General features: G+C 39.6%; 1 protein-coding gene across 9 annotated transcripts in view; it reads right to left on the bottom strand.

Moving 5' to 3' along the window:
• The window catches only part of RBM26 (RNA binding motif protein 26), a 64,864-nt gene extending 52,635 nt beyond the window's left edge, over positions 1 to 12,229 (bottom strand). For all 9 annotated transcript variants that reach the window (XR_013923611.1, XM_080363984.1, XM_080363982.1 and 6 more), the window contains exon 1: positions 12,096 to 12,229. Coding sequence is in view for 8 of the 9 variants with exons in the window: in XM_080363984.1 (XP_080220110.1) it covers positions 12,096 to 12,166 (71 nt within the window). In the remaining variant the exon portion in view is untranslated. The remainder of the gene's footprint in view (positions 1 to 12,095) is intronic.
• Positions 12,230 to 22,635: the final 10,406 nt, after the last annotated feature.

Below are 22,635 nucleotides of genomic sequence, written 5' to 3'. Positions count from 1 at the left end.
ACTTCCATAATTTCTCAATTTTTAAATCAGTAATTCTGAGTGTAATACTAAGTGACTGTTAGTGGGGAAAAGTCAGTCTACCTAAATATAAATGAATACAGTGACACTGCAGAAGTGATCTACGCTATAAAAAAATTCAGACTCTCAGAGAGACTCTTCCGCTTAAATGTGTTTTTAAAGAATCTTATTACTAACAACATATGAACACCACAAAAAGCAGATTAACTGAAAAATCTTAATTTCGAAAGTCTAAGGAAAGTGTTCATACAATATTATCATGGAAATCTCTGTAAGAGGTACACAGACAATGCAGCGAAATTTAGGGGATCATTATCTGTTTTCAACATCTAAATTCAATCAATTTAAGTATGGAGCACTTCAGTGTAAAAACCTATGGTCTCATGCACATCAACAAAGAACGTGGAACAGAGTAAGCTGTATATCCACATTAAGTAGAACATTATTTAATTTAACTGATACAGCTTTTTTATGTTTCATGAATAGTAATGGACAATGAACTTTGTAGTGGTCTTGAAAAGTAAAACCTGCCAAAGCAAGTGAGAACACTGCAGAAAACCATTTCACACTTCATAATGCAAAAACGGTAACTAATGAAATGGTGAGAAAATGGTTTATCAGGTAGAACAGCAGCATTTTGTTAAACCATTTAATCCCATTAGTTAGCACTAACCAAAGGAATACCTCAGACCCCACAAAACTGGGCAGGATTTAACACACACACGCTGATCATGTGATACAAACAGCTGGCTTTAGTGGTGACCCAAGTTAATACTAGTGTTTTAAAAAACTACAAGTGGAAAAAAAATTGCACTGATGCATCCTAACTGTACATACTTCTAGCAAAAATAACTGAGAAGTAATTCAAACTGTGGTCAGGCAGCTTCATCAAATATGAATATCATCCAAATACTGTTCCAGCACAGAGGTCCACTAGTCACAATGATGGAATAAAACTGCAAGTTCCTCAATGTCTTCCACATTTAACCAAGTGACATTTCAATGCTGAAGTTTAATTATAAATATGAACATCAATCATTTAAATGAAGTATGTTTTAGACACTGGGTAGAAGAAACCAAATCCTTCCCCATATCAGACTCCCTAATTCCTCTCTCCAAAGAAGCTAACTCTGGCACAGCAAGCAACACCCTCTGTGCAAACACATCCACTAGACAAAGGAAGCAGATCTGTCAGCATCCATTCTCAGGAGATCCTCTAGGTAGCCTGGGCCCAGCACAGAGTGCTCTGAAGTTAAAGGTCAAAGCTTCAAACATAACTCAGTATCCTGTAGAAACCAGGCAACAGCAGAATTACAACGCATGCTGTAAAAGCAACCTGAGCTGTTAGAGGACATACCACAGTATTCTGTATTAGCCTGCATTATTCACAGATACAGGAGATGGGAGCTCACAATCAAGTCTACATTCCAAAAGAACCCGAACACACCAAACTGACAAAATGCAAACAGATACTGTTAATTGAAAAACAGATTGCACACCAGTTGAAAATGTCAGAATGGTTCTCCTTACACTATCACGTCTGGTTTGCCGCCATTCAGATTTAACAGTTCTTTATTCAGAAGCAAATGCTGTCCAAGCACCAAGCCATCTCGGAGGCAGGCACATAAATAACCTCCTAGAGCAAGAGCAGTGGCACAGCACGGTCTCTTTGAGGCTGCACCTGAGCACACCATTCAAGCAGATGAGTTGGAAGCCTGACATTGAACAGAGTGTTCCTCAGAGGCTGCAGTGAGGGTCCTTGTCCAGTACAGCCCCCAGGAGGCCCAAACACCAGCATTTTGTAACTTCTCAATGCCTGAATTTATAAAATTATCTGTTTTCTTTTTTTTTTTTTTCTTTTTTTATGATTCCTCAGTGCTACTTCAACGTCACTACAGAATATTTTCAGTCCTCTCCCAGTTTCATGCTGAATCATGACTCAGAAAATTAGTATGTTATTTTCATATTACCTATCTATAGTCATTACAGGAAAAGAATTTTTGGGGGGAGGGGACACTATTCATATGATAATCCTAAACTCTCTTCTTCTCCTTTCTATTCTCCACAAAAATCAGGTAAGACATTACAAGCTGAATTGTTTTATTTCCATTTCCACAAATCTGGTCTCATCTGGTAATATGCACATCAGCTGTCACTGTTTAAAATCAGCTACTACTGATTTAAATGATGACACATGCACTCAAAATTACTTAGTGTAAAAAAAAAAGTATGGTAAAAACCCACTGCTGTTAGCTACTGCAATGTACTTTAATTCTTCAGCTCCTACAATAGTGGCTATACAACAACCACATACTCAGTTTAAACTAGTTCCTCTCTTATGAGCACATTAAAAAATGTTAAATCTCATCTGGAAAGCCACCTAGAATCCAAAAGTTGTAACAAAAAAAAACAAACAAAAACCCCCAAAACCCAAAGAAAAACAAACAAACTTGTTTAACTATAACAAAGAACTGGCGCTTTCCTCCCTCCCCACCAATGACAATTTAGGAAATTTTTGCAATATTGTCCACCTCAGAATGACTTCAGAATTTCAATCCATCCACTCAACTCCAAGATGCTCTCAAGAAAATATTCTAAATAAAAACGTTATTTTAATTCACAAAACACAGGATCACTTTCTCCTGTGGCAGTCTTGTCCTTTATCAGTCTGTATGTAATACAAGCTCATGTGAACAATGCAAAAAATCATACTGACCTCTATTATTATTATTCAATATGTCAGTGTAGAAATTCCCCAGTACACAACAGGAAGAACTTGAATGCTTTTAAGTTAAAACTGTATTTATTTTGGCTATTCAAAAAATACTATTTATAAAGAAATACTAACAAGCAAATTACTTCAAATTGATGCTAATTAAGCAATAATGAATACAACCCATTTTGTGGTAGAGATGGAGAAAATGTTTCTGTAAATTGACAATATGATTTTGTGATTTCGCTTTTTAAAATGAAACTGCTAATGATCTTTACACAGCTGAAGGCTGACTTATTTTTTAATCTACTGACTTGAAACAGAAGTCTCCCCTTCTATCTCTGTTGTTCAAAGCTTGAAAAAAAAACAAACAAATGATCTGTTTTCTCCACTCTACTGTGAAGACAATGCTTGTTTCTCCAGCTAGTACTTTAGATGGATTTAACAAGGTTATAGTCTGATCTAAAATTAAATTGCTAGCAAACCAAAGTGGTGGAAGAGAGGAATAACTGATCTCATGAAGTAAAAAGGTATTTAAACTTCACAGAACTGTGAATACAGGAGGTCTGCCGGAAAATTTCTGTTCTTCATAGCTATTAGAATTCTGGATATTATTGTTCATGGTTTTGTTTGGGGGAGAGCTCCCTTTTTAAAGCAATTCCTTTATACTTTTTCATTCAAACTGAATTCTGAAATGTTGTCTATAAATTCTCCATCCTTTGGTTTAATCACAATCTGCTAGTTTGGATTACAGGGGCCTGGAGCTTTTTTGATAAAATAAGTCTTATGTTCTTCTATTTGACAGTATTTTCTTACAGAATAGTAGCCACTGTGTGTGAATATTATGCAATATGTTTGCTGTATCTTTGTTCCGCATATGTAGATGTTTCACCCATTTTGAGTTAGCTTTATCAGTATTTCTAAATCTCTCTCTCTCCTGTATTTTATGCTCTGATAGATGACGTTGTTTCATTAAGTGATGTCACCTTAAAGAAAACAGAAAAGGCACCCAAGCTGATGGCAGCAAAACATATTGTGTAGCACAGGGACTTATCACACAGTATATATCAAGACATATTCTCACAGATTATAAGATTAATAAAGGCATGGTCCTTAACTGACAATTCAGAAAAATAAGAAAAATCAGAATACCACCTACACATTTCAAACAGTGTAAGTAGCGTTCAAAATTAAATTTGTTTCAAGTCTAGTGTTCACTGAATGACACACACTTTCAGTTATTAGGTACAGGTTTGAATACTTAGCTTAACTTGAACATGGTGCAGTATGTCACAGATCTGAGCATAAATAGAATCTACACGTCAAAAATGTGACAAATTTAGACATAACTTCATTCTTATGCTATAATATGGCTACTAGAAAAACATTCACATGCATTTAAACATGTAAATGAACATTTCTCAACTTTGAATCCTATATCTACATCCCTTCAACTTTTTGGAGGTGTGTGCTACAAGCGGTAATAACATAAATTTATCCTCCTGTTTTCTTTTTCATGCTTTCTTTAACAAACAAAAAGCAGTTGGCACAAGCAATGTGCACTTATTTCTACTGCAGCAAGTACATCCCAGGGCCTGCTACAATTAAATACCACAGCTTATTTTCTTACACCATCTTGCTCAATGTATGTTCCTAACTAGTAATGCTAAATGTTTTTGCCTCTAGTAATTCTTTTTTTGCAGAGTCTGTATCAGTCAGAGAATATACAGTGACTACGACTCTATAATACACAAGGAAGAATGTTCTGGTAATCTTGCTTTAATAAACAGTAGTTAATACACAGGCATAGATGGAAGAACTCTCTTGCTACAGCTCTACATGTTCTTCAGAGAGTGATGCGGATATCCCCAACTGTTAACCACCAGAGGAAAGCTTCAAAAAGCAAAGTAACACCGTGTCAAATATTTTGGTCAATTGTCGGAGGAAGAGTGCACAACTGCAACAAACCTCACAGAAGAGTTCAAAATCCCTCTTCCAAAATCCTTCTGATCTCATCTGGTTTTGCAGACATTATTTGAAATTATCATTTCAAATAAAGAAAACAGAAAAGGAAAGACAAAGTTGTTATGAGTAAATTTAAGCCATATATATTTCTTTTAAAATAATGAATGTTTCAGAAGGGGGAAATAATTTGGCTGAAGAGGACCCGGTTCTCTGCACAGTATTTAATTGCTTACTTTGCAATTCATCAAACGCCACTCAATCTACCCGTTTCCAATACTCACATTTTGATTTTTATAATTATCAGGCAATTACAGGCATCAGCCTTAACTTAGAAATTCAGTGGATGTCGAATACATGTTAAAGTTGTTTGCAAAAAAAAAAATGTTACTGGCATAGTTGTACATACAAAACCCCTTGTTAACAACAGAGCTTAGAAAGACTTTGCCAGAGCAGCTAAAAGTAATTCAACAAGGCAGATAAGCTAAACCAGCAAAATACCTTTGTACATAAATACTGCATAAGAACCATTTTAGAAGACAATGAATAGAAGCATACAATAAATACCTCTCACGTCTTGAGAAAAAATAAACACAAACTTTGAATATTGAGGACATATTTTGCCAGGTTAGTGCCTATGAATGTGTTTAAGCACCAGTACAACAATACATATTAAAATGAAAGACAAAATATGCTGTTATTTGAGTGTTTTTAAGGTAAAAGGTATCAAAAGGGAAGGCAGATCTAAATATTCTGCAACCAACTGAGAACTTTGGGCCTATCTCCCCAACAGGGCCCTGAACACCCCATGAAGTAAATACTGAAAGTACGGCCACTATAACTCCTGTTACAATATTCACACTGGCAGCAAACAAAACTCCAGAACAAACTCCTGGTGAATTCTTAAACCAAGGAGAAAGACAAGCGAGGAATTAAAAAATGGCACACAGACTCAAGAATGATAGTTGTGAAGTTGATGAGAATACACCTGAAAAACTCACATATTTAAATAGCTTATTTATGTTGCCTATTCTACTCCAGTCTGATTTCCTCAAATAATGTTTTTTCCAACATGACAGAGGACAGTGCGAATAAAGATACATATTCAATGTATACTACATATATACCAAGCTGAAGTCTTCTAAAGTATTAACTAATTAGCTTGAGGAAAGGTCTGAAATATCTAAATCCAGGTGGTTTCCTCTCAGGAAACCCCATATCTCCAGTGCTATGAAATTTCTCATGCTGCAATTTATCATTTAAATCAGTTCTTAATAAGTAGCCACTTTGAACTATAGCCTTAAAAAAGTAATTCTTTCTGGTCATTTTTTTTAGTAGTAGCATCTACAGGATTTGGTGCAGATGTGGTACTATGGTGCTGTAGTAAACACTACAGAAATCAGTGTAACAAGAGGATAATCTTTTATTTTGCTAAAAATCTCCTTGGCATGGCAAAACAAACTTCTGTTTAAATTTTACAGCTATTAGACAACAACTGAACTATTACACAGAAAATACACTTGATTTAAACTTTTCTATTAAAAAAAAAAAAAATCTAGTATTCCAAGTCTACCCTCTGGTGAAAAGGTTTGGCTAATGTATGCAAATTCCCAAAGGAAGATACACATAAGTAGTGTTTAACTATAGGGTACGTAACCTTTCCACCATCTGACCAAAAAAAAAAAAAATCCCATGATGAAGCTGTCAAACTGTAACCTGACAGTTTACACAAAATGAACATGGTTACTCACTTAGGGGAAAAGCTCTGCTTGAGTGAGGGAGAGGAGTGAGGGCAGAAGAAAAAAAAAAATCCATAAAGTTTTCTTGTAATGACACTGCTTGTTCATTTCAGATATCTTTCATTGCCTTTATTTCAAACTAATGCCAAGACCCTCAAATCTCGAGTTCATTTTAGACAAAGCTAGTGTGCACACACTACTTTTTTAAATCATAAAAGAAACTACATAAGGCACGGGTTTTTTTCTTCATTTTTTTTTTAAATGAATGTACAGACCAAAACGGTGCTGCAAGTTCTGAAACCAGTTCCTTAACAAATGTAAACTACCATAATACATTGAAACCACAAAAGCATGTCTAAAGTCCTCCAGGCAGTGAACGGTCTTTCTGTAAAGGAAATAACACGTAGGTGCATGTCAGTTGTCATATTCTGATCCTGAGAATTTACAAGCTAATTTCAGAGTTTAGTTTCGTTGCCTAAAGATTAATATATACATAAACTTCTCCAGAATACTGCTCAGTTCTTGACATTAACCAAGGTAGACATGGTTATGTTTGAAGGTTGAGATATACTTCATATTTGCAGGGCTGAGTGGGTTCAGAAAAACGTACACTGCATATTGGGCAGAGTAGCTAGTCTAATTTAGGCAGTTGTACCATTCTGTTGTGTTGCTACTAAAAAAGATCTATAAAAAGCAACAGTGTTTGATAAGTAAAATGAATGACAGACTCATTCAGCAAGACCTTTCACCTTGAGACACTGCTGCAGATGAGAAGGATGATTCCTGTGATGCTCACTTACATTAACTTTTTAACAGTACTTAAAGTAACAGAAACACATTGAGGAATGCGACAGTCTCCATTGCTGCTACATAAGTTACTGACGTCATTACAATAGCTATCGTGATACTCAGACCTGACATGTCCATACAGGTGCAACAGGTAACCAGGAGCTTAAAATGCCCCATCTCCATTCAAGAGAGCTCTCTTGAGGGAGAACAGCTGACAGCTTGCTGTTTGTCCAACACACTGTTAATGCAGAAAGCAAAAACCCTGTCTCTATGACTTGCGATGCAGCCAAGGGGTTCCATTTCACTGCTGTTCAGTGTAAGAACAAGAAAGGTGTCCCTTAACAGAAATAATTTTCTCATATTTATTTTCTTCTTTCAAATACACCTTATAATATCAATATTTTGATTCTATAATAGTATTTTTTTACACAGAAGCTTAGCTTGATGAATTTAACAAAGAAAAAAAAATGACAAACAAAAAATGGAACAGTGACAGCATAAATGAATGCCAGAGCATACTGTTTGCCATACAATATTCCAATGATAAATATATTCAAAATATTCTTTAAACAACTTGTATTTTATTCCTTCTGACATAAGCAGTTACAACACCATGATCATGTACAGAATTAACCAATGCAGAAAACCTTTCCATTTTAATGAGGTATATCTAAATACTGCATAAACATTGTTTCAGGTATTTTTAAATCTTCCTTGGAAGTCTGATTCAGTACATAAACAAACTTTCACAAAAATTTAAATACAGCAAAGTGGAAAAAAAAAAAAATAAATATGAGAGTCTTAATCAAGTTTTAAGTAAAATTCAGTGAGCCAGCAGATTTTAATTAAATTTGTTTTACACAAAGTAATTAAAAACAAGAAAAAATTCCACTGTAAAGAATTAGGGCAAGGGGGAGAACATCACAATGTCTTACAAGGCATAATGGTGAGTGAAGCATGGGTACAAAAGAGCTAATTTTTTCACAGATAGAGATTCAAAGAAATTCAAGAAAAAAATGAAAAAGACATCCCTGTGTGGAACTTAGCCAAGCCAGATCCTGCTATTCCAGCAGGGATTATCTACACAGTTTATACAGGATCTGGAACAGATTCACAGAGAAGAAATTCATCACAAGAGATATGGCTCAGTGAAGACTTTGTTAGTACAGAAATTAGAAGTGACAGACACAATATTATATTCCAAATTTAACATTATATTCAAACACTCTACAGGATCCATGCCATGGCCAAGAAAAAGTATATAACAAGCATACTGCTGTTTGCAAGAAGTAAGAAGACTGTTGACAAATGCCTTCTTTACAGAGCTGACTGGAATTGAACATACAAGACAGTTCTAGTCAAAAACAGAGCAGCTTCAGCACCAAAAGTACTCTTGCCACTTTGTTTACACCACTATTACATTCACATAGATGTATCTGTAATGGTTCCCTATGAATATTTACTGAGCTGCCCAAGACTTATTTCTAAAACCACAAAAGCAGCCTCTCTTTTGAGAACTGTATAAAGTTACTAAGAGGATTACAAGCCCTGAGCAGAGCTGGACCATGGATGTGCTCCAGCGTGGCAGCATATGCAGTTCCCGCCTCACTGCAACAAGAGTAAACTCAGATAAGGTGTGTTTGCGTGGAGAATCACCAAGGCTTTGTCAAAGGCATTAGAGCAGTGAAAACCAAACAAAACCCCAACAATCTACCACAAACAGATAATTCCAAAACTTAAATTCTCCATCATCCCCTTCTTGTCTATTATGAACAGTGTTTCCCCAAGGCACCATGTGAAAGCAATCCAACAACCAAATTATGCCCAGTCCATACAATTACATAACACACTTGTCTCATTACAGTAAAAAGTTAGCATTCTTGCTAATGCTTTGTAATAGTTTAAAGATGAAACTTAATGATAAAATGAAACAAGCTTTATGGATATTGCTATCTTCTAGTCCTGAAATATTATGTTTCAGAAGCACATGTGTTACGGCCTTTGGAACAAGCTATACATCCTGATTAAAGACTGCTAGCTACTTGGAAACAGGTAACTTTGAAAATTAAGCATGTTCTAACTATTCAGCTCTGGGTATCTAGCACATAAATACAGACTTAAAGACAGGTGTATAAAATTTATTTATGTATCTTCTTCAATACACTTCTCGCCTTAAAACTACTGAGACAACACCTCTGTAATGGTTTAATGCAGGGGTGTTTTCCTTGTTCTAGTTAGGAAATTCAGATGCCTATCTTGCAATTAAAGGTTTCTGAAAGAAATATTGGCACATTTTTTTGTTTCATTAAAAGGAAAAGACAAGTAAAAAATTACTTTCAAGTTATGGTACCACCTCCAGACAACCAGCACCAAGGGCTTCACTGTGCTAATATCTCACTAACAACACTTCTTTAGAAGTAAATGCACACTAAAATTTTCATACAGCCAGAAGCTATGGCTGTAGGCACAAATTTCAGATAGCTGAGATCAGAAGCAGCTCCAAAAGTATCTGACTGCTAGGAAGCGATAATACTTCCCCATTAATTCCAACATTTATTGGAATAATGCAGTTACATAGGAGTCTGCACAAAACTGAATGACAGCTGAATTTAACAGTCCCTGTTGGCTTGTTTCCTCCCAAAGTAAAAGGTTCAGGGAACTCAACATACTCCAGGACAGCAATTCCCTTCCCCACAACACTGTTTTACAGCATGAGAAATGCATTTAAACTTCTCACACACTATATTTAACTTAACAGAAATATGTTGGTCCTTTCAGTACTAAGAAGCAGAAAATTGCGCTGATCTCAAAAGCTGAAAATCACGATTTCACCCTTTAACTGCTGATTATCACTAGCAGGTATCATGGTGCAATATTAAAACAGAGAAACATTGAATAACTCGAGTTTGTTACCAGAAAAACAAGTTACTACAACACATCGCTAATGAGCCTGAGGAGAAAGACTGAAGAACCATACTGACCTCCAGCTAAATAACATCTGGCAATTTTTCTATTATTCTTGTATTGTGAATAGGAAACTTTTATTATGTACTGGTAAAGTCAAACTTCAGATCCCAATGCATAATATTCGAGAGTGAGTAGAAAAAAAAACATATAAATCAATTTTGGATAAGATCTGCAAAATTCAAAGAACTTAATGTATCTAATCAGTATAGAGATTTTTAAGTCAACTAAAGCCCTCCTGAAAATGCCACTAGCCGACTTCCATACCTCACAGAATTTTAAAATGTTGCTTGTAAACTCTTTGAAGCTAATGTATCTATCTCCAGCTCCTGAGCACCTAAGCGAAAAGTGTGTACGATTTATCATTTAAAAATACCAACATGTATTTTGGAAATGACAAGATTTTCCAACAGTGACATCAAACTGCTGATTGCCATTAGCAGAATATTCATGCAAGAATGTATCCAGAGAATAACAGGGAGCATTCTGTACCTGAGGACTAGCTGGATCTATTACCACAGAACACAATGCACTCTGTTATTCTAATATTACCTTACTAATGTCCTTTGTTATTTTAATATCACCTTACACTGACCCAAGAGGAAGATTAATCCACCTTCCCAAACCCACACCTTTACAAGATGAAGATACATACTTTTTTTTTCAAATAAAAAAACTCTTACCATAGTCTTAAGGGTCAAACCTTTTATACAAAACACTCGGCGTAATTTGCTGCAGGCCTAATTCTAAGTCTACTGAAATTAAGTTCAATACTCATCTATTTCCCTGTGGTTTGGATTAGGACCTATGGAAAAACAGAACAGTAGCCTCCCTGCCAAAACACCAGTTAAGTTCTCCTAAGAATGTCCCAGCATTTTATAACTTATTCATTTTCGCATAAGTCATAAAAACTATACATGTACGTACATATACTTAACTAATGGCCATGGAAGACATAAAGCAGACTTCTTTTTTTCCCCATTCAACAGCATCAGAGTAAAAACAACAGTGGCCAAACATCTCAGAGGAAAAGTTAATACCAGAATAGATTTGTTAGTTCTACTGACTCAGATCAAGCTCCAGCAATTTAATGCAGAAATGTTATAATGGTGTTTCAGAACTACAAATGAAGTGCATGTTTTGACCTAAAATGTCTACAGACACCACACCTCCAGAAGATGAAACCTTTAAAACCAAGTTCACCTCTCACTTCCACTAAAATGTAATTCAGAGAAGGAAAACATGGACTATTTGCAGAAGATCCCCAATTACTCACATGAATGTTATGCTTAGAAGCCAAGTAAGTATTCACAAAGAAGCAAATTATTCACTGGGGTTCTTACTCCCAAGTGTTCTACTGATGCAATTTTTATTCGGGTGGAGGAAAACAAGAGAGTAACAAATATCAAAAACAACCAAGAACGACGTGGGACGAGTCTATGGAAAATGCTACTGGGAAGATCCCAGGATCCTGGAAAACGTCCCAGTGGCACCCGAGCTCTCTCAGAGAAGGTTATCGGACGAGGCGGCAGGCTGTGGTTATTAACCTGGCCCCGACTGGGGCTGAGAGCAGGGAACAGCGAGCTGCACACGCAGACACACCATCTCCCGCTCACCCTGGGCTACAAAGGGAAAGACGAATGCAGTCGCTAGGGGGGGGAAGCTGCATCCTCCGGAGAAAGACGGTCCTACCTCCCCGTCGGGGACGGCCCCAGAGAGCGGGGGAACGACGCAACCCCCGGGAGAGAACCAGGGGAGAAGGGCGCTGGGGGGGCAACTCCCGGGCTGCCCTCGGGCCTCTCCGGTACGGCGTTTCCCGCCCCTCAGCAGCCCCGTCTTTTCCAAGTGAAGGTTTATTTGGGGGGGGTGAGAGGGAAAAAAGAGAGAGAGGAAGGGTCGCGGCTACTCACATGGGCTCCAACGTTTTGCTGAGCCAGGATTTCAGCGCCTCGAAGTTTTCTATGATCATTTTAATCACCATCCAGAGCGGCCCGGGCCCCCCGCCTCCCCGGCAGCAGCAGCCGCACCAACAGCGCCGGCGGGGTCCGCAGCGCCCCGCCGGCCGGGACCCCCGCTCCCGACGCGCCTCCCCTCAAGCGCCGAGGCCGCCTCCCGGTTCGGCAAAAGCCGCTTGGCAGGGGCCGGAGGCCCAAGCGCCACGAAGGGGGCGGAACCAGCCGAGCGGCGGCTGCTCCTTGCGGGCCCCGCTTTCGCCGCTCCTCGCCCGGTGGAGTGCGGTCCAGCTGCTCCGCAGTTCTCCCCTCTCCCCCCCGCCTCAGGCGGAGAGCAGCGCGGCCGGCGGGCCCAGAGCGCAGCTCCCGAACACGCCGCCCAACCCGCCCGCCCCGCTTCTCTCCTCAGCCGCAGAGCCAGACGGAGCGAGCGGGCGAGCAGGTAAGATGGCGGCGCCCCGCTGCCGCGAGAATAAGGAGTCTCGCGAGAGCGAGCGGCGCGCGGGGGCTGCCGGGAGGCGGTGCCGGGCAGAGCCGTGCGGGTGTGCGGGCGGGAGCAACTTTTGGCCGCCCCGCCGTGAGGGGAGAGCGGCCGCCCGGCCTGCTGGGTGCGCGGAAGAGTGCTGTAAAGGAGGAAAACGCGCCCTGGGGAAGCAGAATCACAGAATGTTTGGGATTGGAAGGGACCTCAAAAGATCATCTAGTCCAATCCCCCTGACGGAGCAGGAACACCTAGATGAGGTTACACAGGAAGGCGTCCAGGCGGGTTTGGAATGTCTCCAGAGTAGGAGACTCCACAACCTCCCTGGGCAGCCTGTTCTAGTGTTCTGGGACCTTCACCGTGAAGAAGTTACTTTTCAAATTTAAACGGAACCTCCTGTGTCCCAGTTTGTACCCATTTCCCCTTGTCCTACCATTGGTTGTCACTGAGAAGAGCCTGGCTCCATCCTCGTGACACTCACCCTTTACATATTTATAAACATTAATGAGGTCACCCCTCAGTCTCCTCCAAGCTAAAGAGACCCAGCTCCCTCAGCCTTTCCTCATAAGGGATATGCTCCACTCTCTTAATCATCTTTGTTGCCCTATGCTGGACCCTCTCCAGCAGTTCCCCGTCCTTCTTGAACTGGGGGGCCCACAACTGGACACAATATTCCAGATGTGGTCTCGCCAGGGCAGAGGAGAGGGGGAGGAGAACCTTTCTTGACCTAATACACCCCAGGATGCCATTGGCCTTCATGGCCACAGAAAGGGGAGGTGTAACAAGGGCTGCCTGCCCGGTGACGCAAATGCTCCTAAATTATTGCAGCTGACAGATTTTTTGGTTTTTTTTATTTTTATTTTTTTTTTAAAGGTGAGAGTAAAAAATTCCTCTGAAAACATGGGAGTTGGCAACAGAGCCATGCATCTTCCCTACATGAGTCCTGCGGGGCGGGATAAGGTATCATGATAGGACTGCAGGTGCCCACACCAACCTGCCTGCGATGGTTACGTGGTGGTTCCCCAGTTCAGGTCGTGCAAGGTGGATCTGGTGGAGGAGCCAAGGCCACACAGCCACTCAGTCACCCCCAGAGGCAGTGGTGGTGTAGTGTATGCTGCTGCTTGTGCTGGGACAGTGGAGTAACCGAGTGCTGACAGAAAATGTCAGCAGTACATCTAAGTCAGTCAGGTTGGTGGGCTTCCAAAAGACCAGTGTCTCGCCTGAACTCCCAAGTGAAGCATTTTGCACAGCTGATGAACAAAGGTGGGTATTTCAAGGAAATAATTCCTGCCACGTTTCTTAGGACAGAGTGGACAACACTCAGGATGCCTGCTACTTTTTCTCAGGTAAAGAGGGACTTCAGGTAATCAGCTTAGATTAAATGGCAACTGTGGTCTTGGCCGACCTGTCAATATGGAGTCAGGATAACAGCAGAAGGACCCCTGGAGAGCAGGGGTGAAGGCAAGAAGGCATGTTTGGCTATAAGGGGAATACCTGCCTGTTGTCATGGCATGGAAACTCCTTCAAGATCCATGCCCACTTTCATCCTGCCCAGAGCACTGGAATAGGCTCCAACCCTGACAGTGTTCAAGAAGAGACTGAACAACACCCTCAGACATGGTGTGAACTGTGAGGTTGTCAGATGCAGGGGCAGGACTTGATGATCCTTGTGGGTCCCTTCCAACTCAGGACATTCTCTAATTCTATGGGAAACCACCATGAACTGCTCATACTTTGGTTTGAAAAACTCAACTTTACTTGGCTGCATCTGTAACAGAGCAAGGGTCATGGACAATTATGACCCTTATTTACAATTCTTCATGCCACTGAGAAGCACCTGACCTCAGTAGAGATACTGCCAAGATATCCAGTATCTGAGACAGCTAAACAAGAGCTGTAGGAGGCTATGGCTGCCTGCACGTGATCATCTATGGCTTGATTATCATCCTTGAAAGCTGGTTGAAACCCGGAGTCCAGCAAGCCAACCAAATAAACTGCCAGCTTAATAGGTACTTCAGTGAGAACTTACCAATTACAAGATACACTTTGGTTTCCTTGCATGGTCAAGAGTGAAGAGCATGTCCAGTCAGTAGACAGAAAATCACCAGAGCCTGAAATTGTCTGGAGACTGTTGTGTAGCCATCTAAAAAGTCCTTGGCTCACAGTCACCAACTTGTAACTTAACTCTCCCCGAACAAGTAAAAAGGGTCACTAAGCTTGGGATTCTGATGAGTCTTTGAGGGGACAGGCACATAGGAATTGTGATAAGAACCTAAATTTGGTTTTGGATCTGGCACTTAATCCTTTGCGAAAGCTGTTGTGTAGAGGAAATAATTCAGGCAAGCACTATGTCAGTCCATTCTCATCTTTGTAACTACCTTTGATCCTTGAATATACAATGGCCAGCAAGAAAACACAGCCTCTAAGTCTTCCCTGCATAAAATGTCTGGATATAATCATGGTACCAACTTCTCTGTGTTTGACATTTCATTTTCTAAACTGTTTTCCAGCCATTCAGAAGCACAGTGTTGTAAGTAGATTAAATTTGTGATTAGCAAAAGGATTTCACAAAAAGCATTTCATGCACTGGATAAGACTTGTCTGCATGTGGTAGCTTTTGAACATTACTGTGTTGATAGAAGTATGCTATTATCACCCTTCTGTGGCGATATTCAGAGTAAATAAATAAAATAAATAAATAAAAGCTGCTGACATTCCCCGTTCTAGAGTTTGCAGGCTTGAAATCTTGAGGCCTTGTAAAGATTTTGATCCTGTATCTTCAGATGTGACTGCAATGTTCTGTAGCATCTTTGAAACAATTTTCATTTCATTTCATTTCACAGCAGGGATTAGAGGGGTACAAAGTAAAACTATTTATTAGATCTGAGGAAGCAATTTCTTCTAAAATACAAAGTGGCTTCTATACATAAAGTGGTTTCTATTTAAGACACAACATATTTAGGTTCTTAATAACAATTCTACAACCACAAAATAAGGAATAGTCTTTACTTAGGACAAACTTTAGCCACACCTGAAATGAGTACTTTAACTGACAAAAATTCTGAGGGTCATGTTTCATTTAATGCAACATAGTAGATAATCTGTGCAAAGGATCAAAGTAATTATTAACTTCTACAGTGTCATATTTCCATGAGACAAATATATTTCTATTTCTCCAGTAGCTATTTGATGAAAAATTCATAAACTGTCCAAGGGAAAATAAAATATACCCTAAATTTAACCTCTACCTGTACAGGTAAAGCCCTGAAGAAGATACCAAGGAAAAGTATGAAGCTTTGAAAAGACTGGAAAGCAGCAAAAGAAGAATTGAACATTCTCTCCTCAGGTTTCTATTTAACACCTTAATTTAAAAAAATTAGTTCCTGATGCAAAATAACAGTGATATTCTGTATCATGTATATGATCTATGGATACTAAACACTTGATAGGAACCTCAAAAATACAAACCCAGACATACATATTCTTTGGATTAATACAAAAAGCATATTTTAACATCAATAGTCTTTAAATATAAACAAAGTGTTAAGTTAATAAAGTAATACAAATCTAATTCTCTTATTTATTCATGCGTCAGAATTACTAATCCATAACAGCCTTTTAGCTTCTAAAAATATAGTTAACTTCTTCAGAGTGGTATAGATGATTTCATATATAACAACTCCCGAAGTTCATAGGTTTGGTGTGTGCTTACTTTGCATTAGTCTTATCTAATTCAATTTAGTGACCTTTGGTATCTAAAAATAATGGTTTGTATTTATTCACGTTTTTATTGTTTCACCTACTCATGTGAAAGCTGCGTGTTGCCAGCCAAGACAGAGATATCAATCCTTCCTGACATTTCTGAGATTTTATTTCCGCTGACTCCTCTCCAAAGCCCTTGGACTTCTGCTCACAAACAATCTCTGTCAATGTGTAAAGCTGCAGGTTTTAAGTGTTGAAGATTTTTCCTTGAAAGCTTACATTTTCTTGGATATCCACTGACTTGACTGTGCCTCACAAAGATCAATGTTTATATGAATATTTAGTCTTCGGTTTTCTACTGTTGACTCCTGCATAGTGAACTGAATCAAACTGAGCCATGGCCACTTAAAAAATGGGGCCTATAAAAGCTCTCAGCGCAGATTCAGGTCTTAAAAAACACCAAAATTTAATCATGGAATATGCTGTGGACATTACATGACTTTTGTGACCATGGTCTTTCTATAAAACAGGTCTAAGGTATGGGATTGTGTGTCGCTCCTGCTTTCTGTTTTTGCAAGAAGAAGAGAGGTGATACAGCTGGAGAAAAGGGCCCTTGGTGGCTCGGCTTGAGGAGGGGGTTTGGGCCAGATGGCCTCCAGAGGTCCCTTCCAACCTCAACCATCCCACAATTCTGTGAAGGTCTTTTGGCAGAGCGTCCCAAAGCCACAGGTGTTTTAAGTATTTGTAGCTAGTGCCTGTAGCATTTAGCCTGAGATTGCGAGTCACAGAATTGAGCATTGCTGTTTTGAACTGACATAACAGTTGTTTAACAGGTTTTCTTGAAAGCTAAGGTCAAAACAAGTTATTATAGTCAAAAGTAAAATCCACAAACTCTGTGTTTTTTATTAGTGTTTAAATATAGAGGCATTACCAGTAGTGGATATTGAACAACACGACATTTCTGAAGTCGCACTATGCTAAGCCGATATTTTTTATCTCTGAATGGCCTTGTGTTTTAAAAAATAAAGTTGGTCAGTTTTGTAATACAAAGTGCTCATGTTGTGGAACTTCATTAGCTTGTACTGATGTGGGGACAGCTTGTTGTGTACCTGCTCATTAGCTTATACTAGTGTAGGGACAGGATTGCCCCACTTTGCCAATGGCAGCAAACTGAAGCTTAACCCCTGCTTGTGCCTGTGGGAAGGATGACTAGGAAAGGGCCCAGGGTGTAATTAATACCTCCTCTTATTCCTAAAATGCAGTGAAGCAGGAAATGAAAGACATAGCTCATAACTCTGTCCCTATGACACCAACCAGCAGAGCTTCATCTTCCAGAAATCTTAGTGCAGTCAGCACGTACTAACTGTGTCATTCTGGTCTGCGTGAACAAGTGATTATGGGGCAGAGCCACACCTGGATTTGTGCCTGCACTAGGGGTAAGCAGCTGCCCACATTACCCAGTTCCCTTGGGCAAACCACTGTGATGGAGGCAGCTGTGAGGCCTCTGTGCCTTGAAGGAACACAGGGGATCCATGAGCCTGGCCAAGACTGGAGGGAGCTGAGACACTGATGGCACTACAGTCTTAGCTTCTGTGTCATGAAGCCTGTGGTTTGTGTGGGGGATTTACTGCTAGGGAAGAAACACCGGCTTCCTAGTAATTAAGTAGGTCCACCCCAAATATTATTTCCAAACTCCCATCTGCTGTGCGTCTTAGACACCAGCTAATGCTCTGAGCCATTTTGGACCATAAGCCTGTGATTTTGGGCCACATTGCACAGCATGTGGACTGTTGACTCCTGGAGTGGCATATTTTGAGTTGGCCCTGTTTAGTGTATTTTGCTATGCAAACCCTGTGCAGAAATAGAAGACACAGTATCCTTTCCATTTCAGATGTTAGTCATACACAAACCATAGGAAGAAGCGAGTGGGATGTTGATTTTGCGCTTCCTGCTACCCCTTATAACAAGCCCACCTTCTTGTTAAATTGAACAAGTGTAGAGAAAAAGTATTTTTTCATGCCAATATTTGTGCAGATGCACCACGTTGGAGGTAATGCGTTTCTGAGCCATGGTATAGAATCATAGACTCAGAGAAGAGTTTGGGTTGGAAGGGAACTTTAAAGGCCATCTAGTCCATCCCCCCTGCAATGAGCAAGGGCATCTTCAACTAGATCAGGTTGCTCAGAGCCCCATCCAGCCTGGCCTGGAATGTCTCCAGGGATGGGGCATCTACCACCTCTCTGGGCAACCTGGGCCAGTGTTTTACCATCCTCACTGCAAAAAATGTCTTCCTCATGTCTAGTATGAACCTCCTTTGCCTCTGAGATGGCTCCGCTATCTAAGGTCATAATCAAAGTTGCAGCAAATGAAAACAATAATCGCAAGTGGCAGAATGCACTTTATCCATTTATCTTGAAACCACTAATTTAGTTTTAATAATACATAAATAAATAGTCTCTTCAGTTAAAACTGAATGCCAGCCATTGTTAAGACTACTCTGACAAGCCACATGGCTAACTCAGCAAAGATGGCTTCATACTGCAGATATAAGAGCTCTGTGTTCAACGTATGAGAAACGCTGTCAAAGAATTTTAAAACATGCCTTCTGTCACTTTGAAAGTTGTATTGTTTACACTATTCTTCACAGTAGGCTGCTGTATACAAAATCACATATGGGGAAGCTGCAGAGTCTTGGTTGTATGAGTTCTTCCTACAGAAACATACAAATAAATGTGCATCCTGAGACGATGAGGCTATCTATTTTGTGTTTCTGTTACTGTTTTTTTAGGGAGAGTTATTTGGTTTACAATTAGACAATTAAAAAGTCTCTAATTTGAACATTAAAAAGATTATTTAAATCTTCTTCGTGAACAATTTATTAGATAAACTTATATTTAAAAGTTTACAGATTGTCCACCACAGAAAAAGGGATTTCTATAACTGATTTGATTATTAAACATTACTGCAGTATTACAAGTCTTAAAAAAGTGCTGTCGCACATTGCACAAGGCATTTTTATATTTTTCAACTGCCAGATCTTGGAAAAAAAACCCTTCAGGATGTTTGGAAACATTTTTTTTTTTTTTAGTTTTTTATTTTTTTACCATTTTCATTTCCATTTGAAGCAACTTTTATTTTTTCTCCTTAGGGAAGCTGGAACAGGACGGTGACATTGTTGTTCTCCCTGCTGTGCAAACGCCTCCGCCGTGACGTCACCGCTGTGACGTCACCCGGCCAGGATGTGCTGTGAGGTCAATGCTGCTGCGGAGCCAGAAGAGGGAGCGCGGACATTGCTGCTCCTTGGTCACGCTGAAGAGGCGACTTGGATTATTTCACAGAAGAAAAACCCTTACAGCTATTTTTAGAAGACGTATTGCAGAATACTTTTTTCCTCCTCTTTTAAAAAGATATTTTTAAATAAGACTTAATTAAGGGAAAATTAAGTACTGGATATTTTCATCAATTCTTATAAAGAAAAAAAGATCTGTTCATAATTTTGTGAATGGCTGGTATAGTATTTTAGCATTTTTAACACCTTTTAGAGAGTATTTTTGTATTTTCATCTGCTGCCACTGAGGAAGGTGAAGCTTATCAGAATTCAAATATAGTAAAAAAGCTTGATTCACTTTGTATAGTACTAGAAAGTGTCTTTAAGCATGTTACTACATTCGTATTCTAACTTCAGATCATATATTTTCTCAGTAATTTTCAGATATATTTGTATTAAAAACGTTTTTAAAGACACAAAGTATATATAAATTCTCTCCAAGTTTTTAGAAACTTAGAACTTCTCAAATCTCAGCTCTGTCATAATTTCTTATTTTTCTCAGTTGTTATAATTTTTCATACCATTTAGATGTTCCTGACTTTGTAGAGAAAGTAATCAAACAGTGCCTTGTTGTCCCCTGATAATAATTTCTATTACTTATCCTGTTGATACAAGAGAGTCACACGGCCTTCCTGTAGCAGGATTTGTGTGAAGGTTTTCTAAGAATTCCCTGAATAAAATGGAAATGGATAATCTGTGTGATGGCTTTGTGATACTGAAAGACTCACTCCTATGCCTTTGGTTTTGCCTAAACTGGCTTCTGTGTGGGATTTGTGAGAGCAGGAGCCAAGGTCATCTATGGGTCACTCTTTCCAAAAGTGGACATTTACAAGGGATGTGTGGCATTATGGTCTTGGTCTTGGCCTCTTGGTTAAGCACAGTTAAATACTGCACTTGCTCTCCAAAGTTTGGCCCTTTTGCTACTCCCTGTGAGATAAATTACAGCCCCAAGAAATGAACGGAAAATTAACCAGCAAATTTTGGCCTCACAGAAGTGTAAATAGATTTTATGACAGAGGTAAATGAAACCAGCTTTTTTTTTTCTTTTCTGACATGCCAATGCCTTTTTTCAATTGTGCCATACAGGTTACTTCAAATCTTTTCCTAAAGTCAGTGTTCTTTGCAGAACTGATTGTGAGTGGTCAGATTATTAATAATGTTTATTTGTATTTGAAATTAATCTTATAGAACCTATTGGCTAGGTTTGAATTTCAGGTCCCAAAGGCATTAACTCAGGAAAGCTCCACAAATAGAATTATTTTGGTTGGCATCAAGATAAGATAGGGAGAATACTACTTATACTGTATTCTGGATATGCTCCTGAATTTATTATACTTTGAACACATATTTCTGTGCTGACACTGCAGGATGGCCATGTTCAGAAATGCAAAACATATATATAGTGTAACTTATGTCTATATTATACCCTATCATAGTTCTGTTGAAGCCAGTGGAAGCCTACGGGAGTCTTTTAATTTGGCATATTCATCCCTAGAATAGCTCTACTGCCATAGTGATTGAATTTGATTGAAAATGCCCAAATTTTACAATTAAACAATTACCAAAAAGGACTTTGAGTACTGTGTGCAGTTTTGGGCCTCAGAATTCAAAAAGGATGTTGAGATACTTGAAGGTGTCCAGAGGAGGGCGACAAAGCCGGTGAAGGGGCAAGAAGGAATATCCTATGAGGAGTGGCTGAGGACTCCGGGATTTTCTAGTTTGGAGAAAAGGCTGTGGAGTGACCTCATTGCTCTCTACAGCCTCTTGAGGAGGGGATGTGGAGAGAGAGGTTCGGATCTCTTCTCCCTGGTTCCCAGTACCACGACATGTAGAAATGGTTCAAAACTGTGTCTGGGGAGGTTCAGACTTGACACTAGGAAATATCTCTTCAGCAAGAGGGTAGTTGAACACTGGAGCAGTCTTCCTAGAGAGGCGGTCGATGCCCTGAGCCTGGCAGTGTTTAAGAGGCATTAGGATAGTGCCCTTAATAACATGCTTTAGCTTTTGGTCAGCCCCAAGGTGGTCAGGCAGTTGGACTAGGTGGTCACTGTAGGTCCCTTCCAACTGAAATATTCTATTCTATTCTAACCTAGGAATTACAGTCTTTCACCCCAGAAAACAATATAAAATTTTAGTAATATAGCATCAATGCTACATTTTTAGGTGATGGGCAAATTATCCTTCCTTCATTAATTTCTACTTATTAATTTCCACACCATCTCTTCCTGATATATCATAAAAGCCACATTTCACCAGCTCTATGTTTACACATTTTCAGTTAGAGGTTTCAAGGGTACTTAGCTAAGCCATTCATGGGGATGGAGCTCAGCTCTAGATTCTTCTGGTACAGCAAATTGCTCAGCCATGTACTTTGCTTTTTCCATTTTCTTTTTCTTGGTTCCTTCTGAAAAGGAGATGACCCCACCAGCTGCAGCCAGCTCAGCCACTGCATTTGTGGCAGCAGGAAGCACAGCACTGACAGGATCCAGAGCTGTCCCCTTCTACTACAGCAATGATTTGTGATGGACATATTCCAGCTGTCCTTTGGAAAGGCTTCAAATAAACTGCCAGGCAGCATGAAAAACAGTTTTTACAAGGTAGCTTTAATTGTTGCTAAATAACAATTCTCTTTGTCAGGCCACCATAACCAGTAATGTCACAGGGAGCCCTTCAAGCTGCAGGACCCATTGGTTGCTACTGTAGCTGGAATCAGGACAAATGTCAGTATGTCTTTTGGCTTGTGAAGCTCTTAAGAAGGCAAAGAACAGCCCTTCCCACCTCAGAGGGAAAGTCTCCTGAGAAGCTAGAAATACCATAGCAGGCGCTCAAGAGAGCAACAGTGTCAAGAGAGCAGTGTCAAGAGAGCAACAGAACTTTCAAAAGTCCAAAGTCACTCGGAGAGTCGGCCACCACCCCATAAAATACCTTGTATGCAAAGAACAGAGCTTGACTCTCACTGGTGTCATATACAAGAGGGTTAAGCTGCT

The sequence above is a fragment of the Nesoenas mayeri genome (assembly GCF_963082525.1).
Source record: "Nesoenas mayeri genome assembly, chromosome: 1".
Classification (NCBI taxonomy): Eukaryota; Metazoa; Chordata; class Aves; order Columbiformes; family Columbidae; genus Nesoenas; species Nesoenas mayeri.
The sequence above is the reverse complement of the archived record's forward strand: the minus strand, read 5'-3'. Positions and strand labels throughout refer to the sequence as shown.